The following is a 22,001-nucleotide window of genomic DNA, read 5'->3' on the forward strand; positions in this document are numbered from 1 at the left end:
CACACACCATGTAGTGTAACTATTGAAGTGCATTCGTGTATGTGTGTCACACACCATGTAGTGTAACTATTGAAGTGCATTTGTGTATGTGTGTCACACACCATGTAGTGTAACTATTGAAGTGCATTCGTGTATGTGTGTCACACACCATGTAGTGTAACTATTGAAGTGCATTCGTGTATGTGTGTCACACACCATGTAGTGTAACTATTGAAGTGCATTTGTGTATGTGTGTCACACACCATGTAGTGTAACTATTGAAGTGCATTCGTGTATGTGTGTCACACACCATGTAGTGTAACTATTGAAGTGCATTCGTGTATGTATGTGTGTCACACACCATGTAGTGTAACTATTGAAGTGCATTCGTGTATGTGTGTGTGTCACACACCATGTAGTGTAACTATTGAAGTGCATTCGTGTATGTGTGTGTGTCACACACCATGTAGTGTAACTATTGAAGTGCATTCGTGTATGTATGTGTGTCACACACCATGTAGTGTAACTATTGAAGTGCATTCGTGTATGTATGTGTGTCACACACCATGTAGTGTAACTATTGAAGTGCATTCGTGTATGTGTGTGTGTCACACACCATGTAGTGTAACTATTGAAGTGCATTCGTGTATGTGTGTGTGTCACACACCATGTAGTGTAACTATTGAAGTGCATTCGTGTATGTGTGTGTGTCACACACCATGTAGTGTAACTATTGAAGTGCATTCGTGTATGTGTGTGTGTCACACACCATGTAGTGTAACTATTGAAGTGCATTCGTGTATGTGTGTGTGTCACACACCATGTAGTGTAACTATTGAAGTGCATTCGTGTATGTATGTGTGTCACACACCATGTAGTGTAACTATTGAAGTGCATTCGTGTATGTATGTGTGTCACACACCATGTAGTGTAACTATTGAAGTGCATTCGTGTATGTGTGTGTGTCACACACCATGTAGTGTAACTATTGAAGTGCATTCGTGTATGTGTGTGTGTCACACACCATGTAGTGTAACTATTGAAGTGCATTCGTGTATGTGTGTGTGTCACACACCATGTAGTGTAACTATTGAAGTGCATTCGTGTATGTGTGTCACACACCATGTAGTGTAACTATTGAAGTGCATTCGTGTATGTGTGTCACACACCATGTAGTGTAACTATTGAAGTGCATTCGTGTATGTATGTGTGTCACACACCATGTAGTGTAACTATTGAAGTGCATTTGTGTATGTGTGTCACACACCATGTAGTGTAACTATTGAAGTGCATTCGTGTATGTATGTGTGTCACACACCATGTAGTGTAACTATTGAAGTGCATTCGTGTATGTGTGTCACACACCATGTAGTGTAACTATTGAAGTGCATTCGTGTATGTATGTGTGTCACACACCATGTAGTGTAACTATTGAAGTGCATTCGTGTATGTGTGTCACACACCATGTAGTGTAACTATTGAAGTGCATTCGTGTATGTATGTGTGTCACACACCATGTAGTGTAACTATTGAAGTGCATTTGTGTATGTGTGTCACACACCATGTAGTGTAACTATTGAAGTGCATTCGTGTATGTATGTGTGTCACACACCATGTAGTGTAACTATTGAAGTGCATTCGTGTATGTGTGTGTGTCACACACCATGTAGTGTAACTATTGAAGTGCATTCGTGTATGTGTGTGTGTCACACACCATGTAGTGTAACTATTGAAGTGCATTCGTGTATGTGTGTGTGTCACACACCATGTAGTGTAACTATTGAAGTGCATTCGTGTATGTGTGTGTGTCACACACCATGTAGTGTAACTATTGAAGTGCATTCGTGTATGTGTGTGTGTCACACACCATGTAGTGTAACTATTGAAGTGCATTCGTGTATGTGTGTGTGTCACACACCATGTAGTGTAACTATTGAAGTGCATTCGTGTATGTGTGTGTGTCACACACCATGTAGTGTAACTATTGAAGTGCATTCGTGTATGTGTGTGTGTCACACACCATGTAGTGTAACTATTGAAACTGTTTTTATATTATTATTTGTTGTACTTTTTTACCCCGTTTTCTCCCGATATCCAATTGGTAGTTTGTCTTGTCGCTAGTGCGCAATGGGACAAGGACATTCCTGCCAGCCAAACCCTCCCTTAACCCAGATGATGCTGGTCCAATTGTGCGCTGCCTCATGGGGTCTCCCTGTTGCAGCCGGCTGCGATACAAGTTTTCATGTACCAAGTAAAAATCTGAAATTTCAATGTGTTTCCATCACATTTTCAACTATACCGGTAGTTTTGTCACAAAAGCTGTTGTGTTAAATAGCAAATGTGCCTTATCTGGTCTTGGCACTTGTGCTCTAGCCAACAGCTCACAGATATAGTGTGGGTAGGCTAGTCTTCATAATAAGATTTTTATGGATGAGAGTGAGAATATATTTATTTGTCAAATGGCAGTCAAGCATCGATCATGTCACCAGAATAAGACCCTCAATATTTGTTGGAAAGGAGCATCAAGCTCACCACCATTGAAAGTTCATAAGTTATTTAATCTGAGGCTTCATAAACTGCATGGTTTCCTGAGTTATAGTTGGAGGACCATACACCATATCGTTGCGTAACTCCAAGTTTACTTGGATATGATGGTTTTTATATCAATATTTGCGCTTAAAGTCATTTCCACCGCCATGTCTCGCATAATTAATTTTACAGACACAAAAAAATCCCACCGTGTTGAACGAACAAATTATCTTTCGGCATTTATAAAAAAGTTTCCTTCACAGCTGTCCTGATTTATTTTTAATCTGTGACTTTACTCTCATAAAAACTGTGGATGGAAACGTGGTTATTGTGAGTTGGTTAGTGTGAGTGTGATGTTGTGAGGAGCATGTGGACACAGTTTAGTGGCAACAATATCCTCCGTCAGAAAGACAGGCTTTATGAACCTTGTTCCTTATCTACATCACTGTTCTACTTCTGATTTGTTTCTCTCTCTCTCTCTCTCTCTCTCTCTCTCTCTCTCTCTCTGCCTCCCCCTCTCTCTCTCTCTCTCTGCCTCCCCCTCTCTCTCTCTTTCTCTGCCTCCCCCCTCTCTCTCTCTCTCTCTCTCTCTCTCTCTCTCTCTCTCTCTCTCTCTCTCTCTCTGCCTCTCTCTGCCTCTCTGCCTCCATCTCTGCCATCTGGTTTAAGCCACAGGAAGTATTTCCACCATCATGCAGAAGGTAAAACACACAAACATACAGGGCCTTCAGAAAGTATTCACACCCTTTGACCTTTTCCACATTTTGTTGTGTTACCTGAAATTAAAATGGATGAAATTGAGATTTTGTGTCACTGGCCTACACACAATACCTCATAATGTCAAAGTATAATTTTTACAAGTTAATTAATAATGAAACGCTGAAATGTCTTGAGTCAATAAGTATCCAACCACTTTTTTATGGAAAGTCTAAATACGTTCAGGAGAAAACATGAGAATAACATAATAAGTTGCATGGACTCACTCTGTGTGCAATAATAGTGTTTATCATGATTTTTGAATGACTACCTCATCTCTGTACCCACACATACACTCATCTGTAAGGTCCCTCAGTCGAGCAGTGAATATCAAACACAGATTCAACCATAAAGACCAGGGAGATTTTCAAATTCCTCACAAATGAGGGCACCTATTGGTAGATGGGTAAACATTTTAAAAAGCAGACATTGAATATCCCTTTGAGCAAGGTGAAGTTATTAATTACACTTTGGATGGTGTATCAATACACCCAGTCACTACAAAGATACAGGCGTCCTTCCTAAGTCAGTTGCCGGAGAGGAAGGCCAATGGTGACTTTAAAACAGATTTGAATGGCTGTGATAGGAGAAAACTGAGGATGGATCAACAACATTGTAGTTACTCCACAATACTAACCCAATTGACAGAGTGAAAAGAAGAAAGCTTGTACAGAATAAAAATATTCCAAAACACAGCAAAAAATACTGGGTACCACCCTCCATATTTTCAAGCATGGTGGTAGCTGCATCATGTTATGGGTATGCTTGTAATCATTAAGGACTGGGAGTTTTTCAGAATAAAAAAGAGCTAAGCACATGCAAAATCCTAGAGAGAAAATCAAGTGCACCTATAAGCTTACTGCTGGCCAATCAGATAGCTCAGATGTGTATGTGGAGCATGCTTGCTTGTGATTCACCACAAACTGCTATTCTGTAGGTGGAGAGACCAGATCTCATGACCTACCAACCTCACCTCACCTACTCACCACTAGATGCAGTGCGTACGCCCCGTAGAGAGGTACACACACACTTCATGTTACAGTAAGTAACTCATAAAGGCTGTTTAGGAAGAGAATTGTGATGTGACTGCGTTCTCCTCTTCCATCCCCAGAGATCCCTCTCTCCTCCCTCCATCTCTCCTCCTCCCTCTCCTGAGGTAAGACACTTCTTCAGACCTCTCTCCTTTCCTGATCTCCCCTGTCTCCCCCTCCCTTTATTTCTCTGTGTTGCACTGTGTAGGTGTTTCTCTTCATCCAGTTACCCAGCAGCACTAACTCTCTCCCTTTCTCTCCATATATTTCTCTCTCCTCTCTCTATTCTCTCTCTCAGCTGAAGGTGTGTAGGGAGGATGAAGGGTCTCCAGGCGGCTCCACAATGCAGCTCCGAAAGACATCCATTCCCCTACAGCAGCATTTCCACAGGCCAGGTACACACACATGCACGTATGCACACACAAACACACACACACGTGCACCAACACACACACACACACACATACTTTTCTAATTCTGTGTTTTATTTCAGATAATGGTGCCAACATCTACATGAAGCTGCCTAATTTTAAACAGGGTACTGTATATTTGTGTGTGGGTTTGGCTTTGAGACTTTGAGATTTGTGTAAGCCTGTGTGTGTGTGTAATTATTTCTCTCCCTGTCTGTAGAGGTCAGCAAGCAGAAGGTGATGGGCAGCATTATCCAGTCATCTAAGTTCCCAGCAGCTCAGAAACCAGACCCCAACCTGCCCTCAAAGATAGAGACAGAGTACTGGCCCTGTCCTCCCTCACTGGCTGCTATGGGTAAGATCCATGCACACACACACCCACATACATGTTTGTTTTACTATCCTTGTGGGGACCAGACAATTGATTCCTATTCAAAATCATATTTTTCCTAAAAATAATAACTTATAACCCTTAACCTATACCTAACCCCAAACACCTAACCCTATGGAATGAGTTTACCACCCCTGATGTCAATTGAAGATTTATACTCAGTTGTTACTCACACAGTTTTCAAGATTCTGCCCTCAATGCATAGTCTCCAATAAAGTAACATCCTATGATGCTCCTCACCACCACAGATCTGTCAGGTGGGGTGGGGTGTGTGTTATCCCTGAGTAATACCTGTGTGATTAATTCAAACCAAGTACTGCTGCAAAACCTGTTGATAAAAGTTGTGTTTTGCATTTAATGCTTTGAAGGTAGTGATTAGAAAGTTTTCCTGCTGATTTTGTCTGACCCCAGTGATGAGAGTATGGGCACAACTGCAAAAATCACTGGAGACTCACGTCTCCCTCACTAGATTTAAGCACCAGCTGTCAGAGCAGCTCACAGATCACTACACCTGAACATAGCCCATCTGTAAACAGGCCATCCAACTACCTCATCCCCATACTGTATTTATTTATTTATCTTTCCTCTTTGCATCACTACTTGCACATTCATCTTCTGCACATCTACCATTCCAGTGTTTAACCGTTCCGCTAGTGGAACCCCTCGACAACATTCCGCTGAAAAGTCAGCGCTCGAAATTCAAAAATATTTTTTAGAAATATGTAACGTTCACACATTAACAAGTCCAATACAGCAAATGAAAGATAAACCTCTTGTTAATCTACCCATCGTGTCCGATTTCAAAAAGGCTTTACAGCGAAAGCACAACATATGATTATGTTAGGTCAGAGCCAAGTCACAAAAACACACAGCCATTTTTCCAGCCAAAGATAGGAGTCACAAAAATAAGAAATATAGATAAAATGAATCACTAACCTTTGATGATCTTCATCAGATCACACTCATAGGACTTCATGTTACACAATATGTGTTTTGTTTTGTTCGATAATGTGCATATTTATATCCAAAAATCCCAGGCAAAATTGGCGCGTTACGTGCAGCAATGTTTTGATTCCAAAACATCTGGTGATTTTGCAGATAGCCACATCAAATCCCAGAAATACTCATAATTAAACATTGATAAAGGATACAAGTGTTATTCACAGAATTAAAGATAGACCTCTCCTTAATGCAACCGCTGTGTCAGATTTTTTTTTTTACTTTACGGAAAAAGCATAATCTGAGTACGGCGCTCAGAGCCCAATCCAGCAAAATAAATATCCACCATGTTGGAGTCAACAGAAGTTAGAAATATTCACTTACCTTTGATGATCTTCATCATAATGCACTTCCATGAATCCCAGTTCGACAATAAATGACTGATTTGTTCCATAAAGTTCCATAAAGTCCATCATTTATGTTCAAATAGCCACTTGTTGTTAGCGTGTTCAGCCCAGTAATCCATCTTCATGAGGCGCGAGCACTACGTCCAGACAAAAACTCGAAAAGTTCTGTTACATGTCGTAGAAACATGTCAAACGATGTATGGAATCAATCTTTAGGATGTTTTTAACATAAAACTTCAATAATGTTCCAATTCAATAATGTTCCAACAGGACAATTCCATTGTCTGTAGAAAAGCTCTGGAACGAGAGCTAACTCTGTCGGGACCGCGCGTCACGAGCCTGAGACACTCTGCCAGACACCTGACTCATTCAGCTCCCATTCCCCCCTCCTTTATAGCAGAAGCCTGAAACAAGTTTCTAAAGGCGGTTGACATCTCGTGGAAGCCTTAGGAAGTGCAACTTCACACCATAGACACTGTGTATTTGGTAGGCCAAGCTTTGAAAAACTACAAACCTCAGATTTCCCACTTCCTGGTTGGATTTTTCTCAGGTTTTCACCTGCCATATGAGTTCTGTTATACTCACAGACATCATTCAAACTTTTTTAGAAACTTCAGAGTGTTTTCTATCCAATACTACTAATAATATGCATATATTAGCATCTGGGACCGAGTAGGAGGCAGTTTACTCTGGGCACGCATTTCATCCAAAAGTGAAAATGCTGCCCCCTATCCCAAACAGGTTTTAATTGCTATATTGTAATTACTTCGCCACCATGGCCTATTTATTGCCTTAACTCATTTGCACTCACTGTATATAGACTTTTCTTCTTTCTACTGTATTATTGACTGTATGTTTGTTTATTCCATGTGTAACTCTGTGTTGTTGTATGTGTTGAACTGCTGTGCTTTATCTTGGCCAGGTCGCAGTTGTAAATGAGAACTTGTTCTCAACTACCTTACCTGGTTAAATAAAGATGGAATAAATAAAAATATATATTTAAACAAATTGGCCTGCATGGCTAATAATAAATGCCATGAACTTTACAGTTTGTAGCAGGCCTATGATATTTTCATCCTTAGGAAGAAGCAGGCTTCCAGGTCATTTAGATGACCTCTTTCTGCACATTGTTATTCCTATTTAGCTGTGAGTGATTGTCAGAGACGTGAAAGCAATTTACTGTATGTTAAAAAGTCATGTCCATATAAGCGTATTTCTTGTAACAACCATCATACATTGTTCCTAAACTGTCATGGTCAAAACATATTGATACAACATTAGCTAAGATGGAGAGAAGTCTGTCCATAATAAAGCGCTACTCTACCTTCTTCAAATCAAATCAAATCAAATCAAATTTTATTTGTCACATACACATGGTTAGCAGATGTTAATGCGAGTGTAGCGAAATGCTTGTGCTTCTAGTTCCGACAATGCAGTAATAACAAGTAATCTAACTAACAATTCCAAAACTACTGTCTTGTACACAGTGTAAGGGGATAAAGAATATGTACATAAGGATATATGAATGAGTGATGGTACAGAGCAGCATAGGCAAGATACAGTAGATGGTATCGAGTACAGTATGTACAAATGAGATGAGTATGTAAACAAAGTGGCATAGTTTAAAGTGGCTAGTGATACATGTATTACATAAGGATACAGTCGATGATATAGAGTACAGTATATACGTATGCATATGAGATGAATAATGTAGGGTAAGTAACATTATATAAGGTAGCATTGTTTAAAGTGGCTAGTGATATATTTACATCATTTCCCATCAATTCCCATTATTAAAGTGGCTGGAGTTGAGTCAGTGTCAGTGTGTTGGCAGCAGCCACTCAGTGTTAGTGGTGGCTGTTTAACAGTCTGATGGCCTTGAGATAGAAGCTGTTTTTCAGTCTCTCGGTCCCAGCTTTGATGCACCTGTACTGACCTCGCCTTCTGGATGATAGCGGGGTGAACAGGCAGTGGCTCGGGTGGTTGATGTCCTTGATGATCTTTATGGCCTTACTGTGACATCGGGTGGTGTAGGTGTCCTGGAGGGCAGGTAGTTTGCCCCCGGTGATGCGTTGTGCAGACCTCACTACCCTCTGGAGAGCCTTACGGTTGAGGGCGGTGCAGTTGCCATACCAGGCGGTGATACAGCCCGCCAGGATGCTCTCGATTGTGCATCTGTAGAAGTTTGTGAGTGCTTTTGGTGACAAGCCAAATTTCTTCAGCCTCCTGAGGTTGAAGAGGCGCTGCTGCGCCTTCTTCACGATGCTGTCTGTGTGAGTGGACCAATTCAGTTTGTCTGTGATGTGTATGCCGAGGAACTTAACTTGCTACCCTCTCCACTACTGTTCCATCGATGTGGATAGGGGGGTGTTCCCTCTGCTGTTTCCTGAAGTCCACAATCATCTCCTTAGTTTTGTTGACGTTGAGTGTGAGGTTATTTTCCTGACACCACACTTCGAGGGCCCTCACCTCCTCCCTGTAGGCCGTCTCGTCGTTGTTGGTAATCAAGCCTACCACTGTTGTGTCGTCCGCAAACTTGATGATTGAGTTGGAGGCGTGCGTGGCCACGCAGTCGTGGGTGAACAGGGAGTACAGGAGAGGGCTCAGAACGCACCCTTGTGGGGCCCCAGTGTTGAGGATCAGCGGGGAGGAGATGTTGTTGCCTACCCTCACCACCTGGGGGCGGACCGTCAGGAAGTCCAGTACCCAGTTGCACAGGGCGGGGTCGAGACCCAGGGTCTCGAGCTTGATGACGAGCTTGGAGGGTACTATGGTGTTGAATGCCGAGCTGTAGTCGATGAACAGCATTCTCACATAGGTATTCCTCTTGTCCAGATGGGTTAGGGCAGTGTGCAGTGTGGTTGAGATTGCATCGTCTGTGGACCTATTTGGGCGGTAAGCAAATTGGAGTGGGTCTAGGGTGTCAGGTAGGGTGGAGGTGATATGGTCCTTGACTAGTCTCTCAAAGCACTTCATGATGACGGATGTGAGTGCTACGGGGCGGTAGTCGTTTAGCTCAGTTACCTTAGCTTTCTTGGGAACAGGAACAATGGTGGCCCTCTTGAAGCATGTGGGAACAGCAGACTGGTATAGGGATTGATTGAATATGTCCGTAAACACACCGGCCAGCTGGTCTGCGCATGCTCTGAGGGCGCGGCTGGGGATGCCGTCTGGGCCTGCAGCCTTGCGAGGGTTAACACGTTTAAATGTCTTACTCACCTCGGCTGCAGTGAAGGAGAGACCGCATGTTTTCGTTGCAGGCCGTGTCAGTGGCACTGTATTGTCCTCAAAGCGGGCAAAAAAGTTATTTAGTCTGCCTGGGAGCAAGACATCCTGGTCCGTGACTGGGCTGGATTTCTTCCTGTAGTCCGTGATTGACTGTAGACCCTGCCACATGCCTCTTGTGTCTGAGCCGTTGAATTGAGATTCTACTTTGTCTCTGTACTGGCGCTTAGCTTGTTTGATAGCCTTGCGGAGGGAATAGCTGCACTGTTTGTATTCGGTCATGTTACCAGACACCTTGCCCTGATTAAAAGCAGTGGTTCGCGCTTTCAGTTTCACACGAATGCTGCCATCAATCCACGGTTTCTGGTTAGGGAATGTTTTAATCGTTGCTATGGGAACGACATCTTCAACGCACGTTCTAATGAACTCGCACACCGAATCAGCGTATTCGTCAATGTTTTTATCTGACGCAATACGAAACATCTCCCAGTCCACATGATGGAAGCAGTCTTGGAGTGTGGAGTCAGCTTGGTCGGACCAGCGTTGGACAGACCTCAGCGTGGGAGCCTCTTGTTTTAGTTTCTGTCTGTAGGCAGGGATCAACAAAATGGAGTCGTGGTCAGCTTTTCCGAAAGGGGGGCGGGGCAGGGCCTTATATGCGTCGCGGAAGTTAGAGTAACAATGATCCAAGGTCTTTCCACCCCTGGTTGCGCAATCGATATGCTGATAAAATTTAGGGAGTCTTGTTTTCAGATTAGCCTTGTTAAAATCCCCAGCTACAATGAATGCAGCCTCCGGATAAATCGTTTCCAGTTTGCAGAGAGTTAAATAAGATAAGAGAGTTAAATAACACTATATAACACTTCACAACACTATCTACAAGGCAGGTTCTACAGGCCCTAGTTTTGTCGCACCTGGACTACTGTTCAGTCGTGTGGTCAGGTGCCACAAAGAGTGACTTAGGAAAATTGCAATTGGCTCCGAACAGGACAGCATGGCTGGCCCTTGGATGTACACAAAGAGCTAACATTAATAATATGCATGTCAATCTCTCCTGGCTCAAATTGGAGGAGAGATTGACTTCATCACTACCTGTATTTGTGAGAGGTTTTGACATGTTGAACGCACCGAGCTGTCTGTTTAAACGACTAGCACACAGCTCAGACACCCCTGCATACCCCACAAGACATGCCACCAGAGGTCACTTCACGGTCCCCAAGTCCAGAACAGACTATGGGAGGTGCACAGTATTACATAGAGCCACGACTACATGGAACTCTATTCCACATCCGGTAACAGTAGAATCAGATTTTTATTTATTTATAAAAATGCACCTTATGGAACAGCGGGGACTGAGAAGCAACACAAACATATGCATACACATACACGATAACATACGCACTATACACACACGCACACATGGATTTTGTGTTGTAGATATGTGGTAGTGGAGTAGAGGCCTGAGGGCACACACTTGTGTGGTGTGAAATCTGTTATGAATGTATTATAATGTTTTTAAAATTGTATAACTGATTTTAATTTTGCCCAGACCCCAAGAAGAGAAGCAGATGCCTTGGCAGCAGCTAATGGGGATCCATAAAAAATACATTGTAAATGTCCATAAATTGTCTTAACTCCTAACCCTAATTCTAGCCATAATTGTAAACCTAAATGGTATGAAAGACGGTATGGAGTGTTGCAATGTCGTTTTTCGTCACAAAAGGGACGGAGCCTTGTAATACGCTCCGGCATGCAACGTACTTTTGTACTACCTGAAAATTGAGAGACGCCTTATCATTCCTTTCGCAGCCGTTGTGGCAGTGTTGTCGCTTGGTTCCTTGATCTGATCTATAGGCTATTCATCAGAATAGTATTCATAGTCTATTCATCAGAATAGTATTCATAGGCTATTCATCAGTGTAGTAGTAATCTCACCCCAAAATGTATTTTGTATACAAGTAATAACCAGTGATTCCAGGCTAGTGTGAAATGGTAGAACCTGTTGTAGCTAGCTAGCTAGCCATGCGCTTTTTTTCTCTGTGACCAAAACATGATTTTCTATTTTTTGCTGATATCAGAATGAATACACAAGCAGCATATCAAACTGGGATAATGTTTTAGGTTACACCGGCATAAATTTGCAAACATTTCTAAAAACCAGTTTTTGCTTTGTCATTTTGGGGTATTATGTGTAGATTGATGAGGGGAAAAAACTGTAATACATTTTAGAATAAGGCTGTAATGTAACAAAATGTGGAAAAAGTCAAGGGGTCTGAATACTTCCCGAAGGCACTGTATAAGTATATTTGCCAGGGCATATTTTTTAAAATTATAAATCTGATTTATTTCACATGATACATTATACAGTGCCATGGTTAAACACTCATTTCACGCCACTTTGAAACCAAAGTTACTTTTTCGTAGCAGGTTAGGAGAACTTACGGAGCAGGTTAGTAGAATTAACGTATCCGGTTAGGATAATTAACGTAGCAGGTTAGGAGACTGAGGTTAGGAAAAGGGTTAGGGTTAGCAAAAATGCTCTCCTAACCTGCTACGAAAATCCCTTTTTATCGAAGTGGCATGAAAAGAGTGTCCCAGCTAACTTGCTGTGTTTTTAGCCAGGCTAATCTAGAGGCAAAAGAAATGCACACATATTTAGGCGAGGTGCTGGCTAGCGGAGTAGAACACTTGAATAATTAAAAGAGAGCCACACACTCTAGGAGCTCAGATGCAATCATTTAATAACCAAGGTTTCGACAGACAAGCTGTCTTCATCAGGTTATAGCCAGGCTGTCAGCTAGCTACTACTAGCAAGGGAAGGCGGCAACACTTCACAAAATGAAATAACAGAAATAAAAAAACTTTGCTATCGCCCCCTTATGAATGGGAGTGGGACTGGTGAGGATATCATGTTACCAAAAGATGTCTGCTGTTCCAAAATTCCCACTCCACGCACATGAACGGAGTGAAGCTTGTAGTAAGTAGCCTTAAGCCTCAAATAGCCTTTTTCCTTGTGGGGTCCAGCGAAATGTCCCCACAAATTTCCTTGCTTTACCATCCTTGTGAGGACTTCCGGTCCCTACAAGGATAGAAAAACCAAACACACACACACACACACACACACGTGATTGGATAGGTAGAAGTAGTGTGTGGTCTGACCTCTCCTGTTGTTGCCACAGAGATCGAGTGGAGGAAGAGGAAGGAGGAAGAGGAAGAGGGGAAGGATGAGTTTGAAGTCCTGACTAGTGACGCCAAGACACTACAGGAGCAGGAGCTCCACAAGGTAACTCTTGACATGGATTCCTTATTCGTAATGTATTACATAAGTGCTTATTCAGTATATACAGTATATTATCAAAGGAAGTTTTACCGTCTTCACTAATCAATATTTATCGATTGATGGTGTGCATGGGTGTGTTTGTGTGTGTGGCGTGTATGCCAGATCAAGTCTAACCTGGGCAGGCTGATCCTGAAGGAGGAGAAGGAGGAGCAGGAGAAGGCTCTACTTGACATTGGCCGCAGGAAGACGCAGTCACTGCCAGACAGAACACACATGCACACAAGTAAGTTACAGTCCATTGTGTGTCTGTGTGTGTGTGTGTGTGTGCTAGAACCTGATTCTGATTGGTTGCTCTGATGTCTTCAGGTTTCTCCTTGAAGGTGTCCTCCAGCTCAGGTCTGACCAGGGTGAGTGTACAGTGTGTTTGCATGTGTTGCAGTAAGTGTGTGCGTGAGGATTTATATGTGTTACCTTTGTGCAGATGCAGTCTGCAGAGTTCACTACAGAGGGAAATCAGGGCAAAACAGGTAGGCTACATTTATCATGTATTACAAAAACAGTTGTAGTAGTGAAGTAGGACCTACACAATCAGTTTCACCAAATTACGATTTTGTGTCACTGGTCACATACAATACCTCATAATGTCTACCTCATCTCTGTACCCCACACATATAATTATTTGTAAGGACCCTCAGTCAAACAGTGAATTCATAACAAAAATTCAACCACAAAGACCAGAGAGGTTTTCCAATGCCTCGCAAAGAAGAGCACCTATGGTAAGACTTGAAAATGGCTGTCTAGCAATGATCAACAACCAACTTGACAGCGCATGAAGAATTTTATAAATGATAATTATTGATTGATTCACAAAATTTGTCATTATGGAGTATTGTGTGTAGATGGGTAAAAAAATCAATTTAATCCATTTTGAATTCAGGCTGAAACAACAAAATGCACACACAGTGCATTCGGAAAGTATTCAGACCCCTTGACTTTTTCCACATTTTGTTACGTTACAGCCTTATTCTAAAATTGATTAAATAAAATATTTTCCTAATCCAATCTATACACAATACCCCATAATGACAAAGTGAAAACAAGTTTTTAGAAAATGTTGCTAATTTATAAAAAATATAAAACCTTGTCTTATGTATGTAAGTATTCAAACCTTTTGCTATGAGACTTGAAATTGAGCTCAGGTGCATCCTGTTTCTATTGGTCATCCTTGATGTTTCTACAACTTGATTGGAGTCCACCTGTGGTAAATTCAATTGATTGGACATGATTTGGAAAGTCACACACCTGTTTATATAAGGTCCCACAGTTGAAAGTGCATGTCAGACCAAACCCCAAGCCATGAGGTCAAAGGAATTGTCCGTAGAAATCCAAGACAGGACTGTGTTGAGGCATAGATCTGGGGAAGGGTAGCAAAACATTTATGCAGCATTGAAGCTCCCTAAGAACACAGTGGCCTCCATCATTCTTAAATGGAAGAAGTTTGGAACCACCAAGACTTTTCCTAGAGCTGGCCGCTCGGCCAAACTGAGCAATCGGGGGAGAAGGGCCTTGGTCAGGGAGATAACGAAGAACTCTTAATGGTCAATGACAGAGCTCCAGATTTCCTCTGTGGAGATGGGAGAACCTTCCAGAAGGACAACCATCTCTGCAGTACTCCAACAATCAGGCCTTTATGGTAGAGTGGCCAGACAGAAGCCACTTCTCAGTCAAATGCACACATAGCCTGCTTGGAGTTTGCCAAAAGTCACCCAAAAGAAACAAGATTATCTGGTCTGATGAAACCAAGATTGAACTCTATGGCCTGAATGCAAAGTGTCACTGCTTTAGGAAACCTGGCACCATCTCTACGGTTAAGCGGGGTGGTGGCGTTTTTCAGCGGCGGGACTGGGAGACTAGTCAGGATCAAGGAAAAATGAACAGAGCAAAGTACAGAGATATCCTTGATGAAAACTTGCTCCAGAGTGCTCAGGACCTCAGAATGGGGCAATGGTTCACCTTCCAACAAGACCATCACCCTAAGCACACAGCCAAGACAATGCAGGAGTGGCTTCGGGACCAGTCTCTGAATGTCCTTGAGTGGCCCAGCCAGAGGCTGGACTTGAACCCGATTGAAAATCTCTGGAGAGACCTGAAAATAGCTGTGCAGCGGCTCGCCCTATCCAACCTGATAGAGCTTGAGAGGACCTGCAGAGAAGAATGGGAGAAACTCCCCAAATACAGGTGTGCCAAACTTGTAGCATCATACCCAAGAAGACTCGAGGCTGTAATCGCTGAGGTGCTTCAACAAAGTACTGAATAAAGGGGCGGCAGGTAGCCTAGTGGTTAGAGCGTTGGACTAGTAACCGAAAGGTTGCAAGATCAAATCCCCGAGCTGACAAGGTAAAACATCTGTTGTTCTGCCCCTGAACAAGGCAGTTAACCCACAGTTCCTAGGGCATCATTGAAAATAAGAATGTGTTCTTAACTGTCTTGCCTAGTTAAATAAAGGGGGAAAAAAGGTTCTGAATACTTACATAAATTTAATTTTTCAGTTTTTTTATTTTTAATAAATGTGAAAAAAATTCTAAACCTATTTTTGCTTGTCATTATGGGGTATTGTGTGTACAGTCGTGGCAAAAAGTTTGTGAAAATTAATATTTGTGTCATTCTCAAAAGTCTGCTACCTCAGTTTGTATGATGGCAATTTGCATATACTCCAGAATGTTATGAAGAGTGATCAGATGAATTGCAATTAATTGCAAAGTGAAAAATGAACTGAATCCCCAGGTGTGAGTGTTGACGAGGACCAGGCTGGAGATCACTCTGTCATGCTGATTGATTTTGAATAACAGACTGGAAGCTTCAAAAGGAGTTTGGTGCTTGGAATCATTGTTCTTTCTGTGTCAAACATGGTTACCTGCAAGGAAACACGTGCCGTCATCATTGCTTTGCACAAAAATGGCTTCACAGGCAAGGAGAGTAAGTAAGATTGCCAGTAAGATTGCACCTAAATCAACCATTTATCTGAACATCAAGAACTTCAAGGAGAGCGGTTCAGTTGTTGTGAAGAAGGCTTCAGGGCGCCCAAGAAAGTACAGCAAGCGCCAGGACCCTCTCCTAAAGTTGATTCAGATGCGGGATCGGGGCACCACCAGTACAGAGCTTGCTCAGGAATAGCAGCAGGCAAGTGTGAGTGCATCAGCACGCACAGTGAGGCGAAGACTTTTGGAGGATGGCCTGGTGTCAAGAAGGGCAGCAAAGAAGCCACTTCTCTCCAGGATAAACATCAGTGACAGACTGATATTCTGCAAAAGGTACAGGGATTGGACTGCTGAGAACTGGTGTAAAGTCATTTTCTCTGATGAATCCCCTTTCCGATTGTTTGGGGCATCTGGAAAAAGCTTGTCCGAAGAAGACAAGGTGAGCGCTACCATCAGTCCTGTGTCATGCCAACAGTAAAGCATCCTGAGCCCATTCATGTGTGGGGGTTGCTTCTCAGCCAAGGGAGTGGGCTCACTCACAATTTTGCCTAAGAACACAGCCATGAATAAATAATGGTACCAACACATCCTCCGAGAGTAACTTCTCCCAACCATCCAGGAACAGTTTGATGACGAACAATGCCTTTTCCAGAATGATGGCGCATCTTGCCATAAGGCAAAAGTGATAACTAAGTGGCTTGGAGAACAAAACATCGATATTTTGGGTCCATGGTCAGGAAACTCCCCAGACCTTAATCCCATTGAGAACTTGTGGTCAATCCTCAGGAGGCGGGTGGACAAACAAAAACCCACAAATTCTGACAAACTCCAAGCATTGATTATGCAAGAATGGGCTGCCATCAGTCAGAATGTGGCCCAGAAGTTAATTGACAGCATGCCAGGGCGGATTGCAGAGTTCTTGAAAAAGAAGGGTCAACACTGCAAATATTTACTCTTTGCATCAACTTCATGTCATTGTCAGTAAAAGCCTTTGCCACTTATGAAATGCTTGTAATTATACTTTTTTTTTTTTTTTTTTTTTTTGACTGGTTCTGTATATACACACAGTGGCCAGTTGCCTCCAGAACAGCCTAAATTCTGTGGGTAATGGATTCTACAAGGTGTGGCGTTCAAATGATGCTCAGTTGGTATTAAGGGACCTAACGTGTGTCAGGAAAACATTCCCCACACCATTACACCACCGCCACCAGCCTGTTTTGTTGACACCAGGCAGGATGGGGCCATGGACTCATGTTGCTTACGCCAAATCCTGACTCTGCCATCAGAATGTTTTTCCACTCCTTAATTGTCCAGTGAAGGTGATCGCGTGCCCACTGGAGATGCTTCTTCTTGTTTTTAGCTTATAGGAGTAAAACCTGGTGTGGTCGTCAGCTGCAGGAGCCCATCTGTAACAAGGAATGAGGAGTTGTGTACTGTGTCGTTATTTGCCCCAATGCCTGTATGCCTGCTTTATATAGCAAGCTACAGCCATGTAACTCACTGTCTGTAGGAGCGAACTATTTTCATGAACAGGGTGGTGTACCTAATAAACTGGCCACTGAGTGTATATTAAAGTGTATATCTACAGCCTTTTATATGTTGAATATAAGTATGTAATTATCTTCTTTTCTCTTGTCTCTCCCTGTTGTGTTGTGCAGCTGAACAGGTAAGGGTGTTGTTATGCCAGGATTTATTCTGATCAGCATCAGATCTGCTTTAATAACTAATTGAGCCCACATCTGTAGCCTTGACATGCGATCTCCACGAAAGCGATAACATTGCCTTTTTAAAAGCTGTGTTGTCTACAAGCGTGGTCAGGCTGAATCCCGGCCTTATTTTCATACCGACTCTTCCCTCTGCTCAAGTCATATCTATCTACCTCCAAGGCATTTTGATTACACAAACGGTGTGTGTGTGTGTGTGTGTCTAGAAAGGAGAGGCACCGCGGGAAAGGATGGACAGAGGAAAGTCACTGCCAAGTATGCTGGAACAGAAGGTGAGCACTGGTGAATACGCACCACGCATTCATGCACACAGGCAAAAATATATATAAAGACCCAGCCAGAACTGTGTGTTCTCCTCAGATCTACCCATATGAAATGCTCATAGTCACACATAGAGGGCGCTGCAATCTGCCGCCAGGCGTGGACCGTACCAGACTGGAGGTGTGTGTGCGTGTACATATGTGTGTTATTACTCAAATGTACAGTCGAAGTCAGAAGTTTACATACACTTAGGTTGGAGTAATTAAAACTCGTTTTCAACCACTCCACACATTTCTTGTTAACAACCTATAATTTTGGCAAGTGGGTTAGGACATCTACTTTGTGCATGACACAAGTAACCTTTCCAACAATTGTTTGCAATTCACTGTATCACAATTCCAGTGGGTCAGAAGTTTACATACACTAAGTTGACTGTGCCTTTAAACAGCTTGGAAAATTACAGAAAATGATGTCATGGCTTTAGAAGCTTCTGATAGGCTTATTGACATCATTTGAGTCAATTGGAGGTGTACCTGTGGATGTATTTCAAGGTACCACGTTCATCTGTACAAACAATAGTACGCAAGTATAAACCATGGGACCATGCAGCCGTCATACTGCTCAGGAAGGAGACATGTTCTGTCTCCTAGAGATGAACGTACTTTGGAAGCTTGTGGAAAGCTACCCACAACGTTAAACAATTTAAGGCAATGCTACCGAATACTAATTGAGTGTATGTAAACTTCTGACTCACTGGGAATGTGATGAAAGAAATAAAAGCTGAAATAAATCACTCTCTACTATTATTCTGACATTTCACATTCTTAAAATAAAGTGGTGATCCTATCTGACCTAAGACAGGGACTTTTTACTAGGATTAAATATCAGTAATTGTGAAAAACTGAGTTTAAATGTATTTGGCTAAGGTGTATGTAAACTTCCGACTTCAACTGTATGTGTGTATCTGTGTGTTTGCCTATGTGTTACTAAGCGTGTGCGTCTTTCTCCTCAGAGACACCTGTCTCCTGAGGACTTTGAGCGTCTGTTCGGAATGCCCATCGCCGAGTTCGACCGTCTGTCACTATGGAAACGAAATCATTTGAAAAAGAATGTTCAACTTTTCTAGCAGAAAGTGACCTTATCCTTCACAGAAAACAGGAACCGCTCCACTGCCTAACGAAGAATACCCCACAACACCAAACTATCACACCCTAACTAACCATAAAAATGTCACATCCTAACTAGTCCTATATCACTGTAGCCATATTCTACCTGTATGTTCCCGTCGTATCCTCTAGGGCTCTATTCAATCAGATCCGCTTTTGACGACATCTGCATAGCGGTTGTTTTGGAGGTGTCAGAGGTAGAAGAACTGCACGAGAGCTGTCAAATCCACAAGCGCCTCCTGGCATTCTACCTAAAGCGACATTGCCATTGGTTGCACAGAGTTGCATTAAGAGAAATACCATGTAGCCTTGTTTACAAGTTGGAACACTGGAATGTGAGATGTAATCTACACCTCCATTAGGATGATAGAAACCATCATTTAGTTTAGTGATTTTCAATTTGAGTGTCATAATTTCTATATGGCCTACATTCTGACGGGTGCGGCTGCGTGACATTGATCAAGAGCAGCTGATCACGTTTTGACAGCTCCAACTTAGTTACACCTCTAAAACATCAGCTATGCGAGGGTCTGCTGTCGCCGGTTAATGCTGGATCTGATTGAATCTGGGCCCTAGTCTCACTGGCTTTGATATAGAGCATCAGTACAGAGACAAGCCTGACCCAAGTCTTACCCCTAATCCTAACCGACCTGATCATAAGCATTGAGAATAGTATCTACTGCCTCCCAACCACATACACACACACACACATAGATGTACATACTGCACACACACTATCTAGCCACACAATAATTATCACTGCTTTTAATACACTTAGAAATGTGAAAATATTATAATTTTCATAGTAAATCTACAGTGCATTCGGTAAGTATTCAGACCTTCTCTTTTTTCCACATTGTTACGTTACAGCCCTATTCTTAAATGGATTTAAAAAAACATATGTTTACATACAGTGGGGAGAACAAGGATTTGATACACTGACGATTTTGCAGGTTTTCCTACTTACAAAGCATGCAGAGGTCTGTCATTTTTATCATAGGTACACTTCAACTGTGAGAGACGGAATCTAAAACAAAAGTCCAGATAATCACATTGTATGATTTTTAAGTAATTAATTAGCATTTTATTGCATGATATAAGTGTTTGATACATCAGCAAAGCAGAACTTAATATTTGGTACAGAAACCTTTGTTTGCAATTACAGAGATCATACGTTTCCTGTAGTTCTTGACCAGGTTTGCACACACTGCAGCAGGGATTTTGGCCCACTCCTCCATACAGACCTTCTCCAGATCCTTCAGGTTTCGGGGCTGTCGCTGGGCAATACGGACTTTCAGCTCCCTCCAAAGATTTTCTATTGGGTTCAGGTCTGGAGACTGGCTAGGCCACTCCAGGACCTTGAGATGCTTCTTACGGAGCCACTCCTTAGTTGCCCTGGCTGTGTGTTTCGGGTCGTTGTCATGCTGGAAGACCCAGCCACGACCCATCTTCAATGCTCTTACTGAGGGAAGGAGGTTGTTGGCCAAGATCTCGCGATACATGGCCCCATCCATCCTCCCCTCAATACGGTGCAGTCATCCTGTCCACTTTGCAGAAAAGCATCCCCAAAGAATGATGTTTCCACCTCCATGCTTCACAGTTGGGATGGTGTTCTTGGGGTTGTACTCATCCTTCTTTTTCCTCCAAACACGGCGAGTGGAGTTTAGACCAAAATGCTATATTTTTGTCTCATCAGACCACATGACCTTCTCCCATTCCTCCTCTGGATCATCCAGATGGTCATTGGCAAACTTCAGACGGGCCTGGACATGCACTGGCTTGAGCAGGGGGACCTTGCGTGCGCTGCAGGATTTTAATCCATGACTGCGTAGTGTGTTACTAATGGTTTTCTTTGAGACTGTGGTCCCAGCTCTCTTCAGATCATTGACCAGGTCCTGCCGTGTAGTTCTGGGCTGATCCCTCACCTTTCTCATGATCATTGATGCCCCACGAGGTGAGATCTTGCATGGAGACCCAGACCGAGGGTGATTGACCGTCATGTTGAACTTCTTCCATTTTCTAATAATTGCGCCAACAGTTGTTGCCTTCTCACCAAGCTGCTTGCCTATTGTCCTGTAGCCCATCCCAGCCTTCTGCAGGTCTACAATTTTATCCCTGAAGTCCTTACACAGCTCCCTGGTCTTGGCCATTGTGGAGAGGTTGGAGTCTGTTTGATTGAGTGTGTGGACAGGTGTCTTTTATACAGGCAACGAGTTCAAACCGGTGCAGTTAATACAGGTAATGAGCGGAGAAGAGGAGGGCTTCTTAAAGAAAAACTAACAGGTCTGTGAGAGATGGAATTCTTACTGGTTGGTAGGTGATCAAATACTTATGTCATGCAAGAAAATGCTAATTAATTACTTAAAAATCATACAATGTGATTTTCTGGATTTTTGTTTTAGATTCCGTCTCTCACAGTTGAAGTGTACCTATGATAAAAATTACAGACCTCTACATGCTTTGTAAGTAGGAAAACCTGCAAAATCGGCAGTGTATCAAATACTTGTTCTCCCCACTGTAAGTATTCAGACCCTTTACTCAGTGTTTTGTTGAAGCACCTTTGGCAGTGATTATAGCCTTGAGTCTTCTTGGGTATGATACAACAAGCTTGGCACACCTGTATTTGGGGAGTTTCTCCCATTCTTCTCTGCAGATCCTCTCAAGTTCTTGTCAGGTTGAATGCACAGCTATTTTCAGGTCTCTCCAGAGATGTTCAATCGGTTTCAAGTCCAGGCTCTGGCTTTGCTACTCAAGGACATTCAGAGACTGGTCCCGAAGCCACTCCTGCATTGTCTTCGCTGTGTGCTTATGGTCGTTGTCCTGTTGGAAGGTGGACCTTCGCCCCAGTATGAGGCGCTGAACACTCTGGAGCAAGTTTTCATCAAGGATCTCTCTGTCCTTTGCTCTGTTCATCTTTCTCTTGAC

At 42.7% G+C, this 22,001-nt stretch overlaps 1 protein-coding gene across 1 annotated transcript; it reads left to right on the top strand.

Annotated features, from left to right (window-relative positions):
- Positions 1 to 3,186: 3,186 nt before the first annotated feature.
- LOC139422389 (dematin-like) lies at positions 3,187 to 20,030 on the top strand. The gene is made up of 14 exons (XM_071173589.1): positions 3,187 to 3,209; positions 4,202 to 4,282; positions 4,376 to 4,420; positions 4,594 to 4,690; positions 4,789 to 4,833; positions 4,926 to 5,060; positions 12,847 to 12,950; positions 13,110 to 13,230; positions 13,314 to 13,474; positions 17,318 to 17,333; positions 17,584 to 17,591; positions 17,856 to 17,921; positions 18,010 to 18,090; positions 18,923 to 20,030. The coding sequence occupies exons 1-14, from the start codon at positions 3,201 to 3,203 to the stop codon at positions 19,034 to 19,036; spliced, it is 1,083 nt and encodes a 360-aa protein (XP_071029690.1). The 5' UTR covers positions 3,187 to 3,200; the 3' UTR covers positions 19,037 to 20,030.
- The last annotated feature ends 1,971 nt before the right edge of the window (positions 20,031 to 22,001 follow it).

Source organism: Oncorhynchus clarkii, chromosome 12, assembly GCF_045791955.1.
Source record: "Oncorhynchus clarkii lewisi isolate Uvic-CL-2024 chromosome 12, UVic_Ocla_1.0, whole genome shotgun sequence".
NCBI lineage: Eukaryota > Metazoa > Chordata > Actinopteri > Salmoniformes > Salmonidae > Oncorhynchus > Oncorhynchus clarkii.

Bases quoted from the DNA above. Each gene is read 5' to 3' on its own strand.
- LOC139422389 (XM_071173589.1), top strand. The intron at 4,834-4,925 runs GTACTGTATATT...CCCTGTCTGTAG, and splicing joins GCTGCCTAATTTTAAACAGG to AGGTCAGCAAGCAGAAGGTG. The intron at 13,231-13,313 runs GTAAGTTACAGT...TGATGTCTTCAG, and splicing joins CAGAACACACATGCACACAA to GTTTCTCCTTGAAGGTGTCC.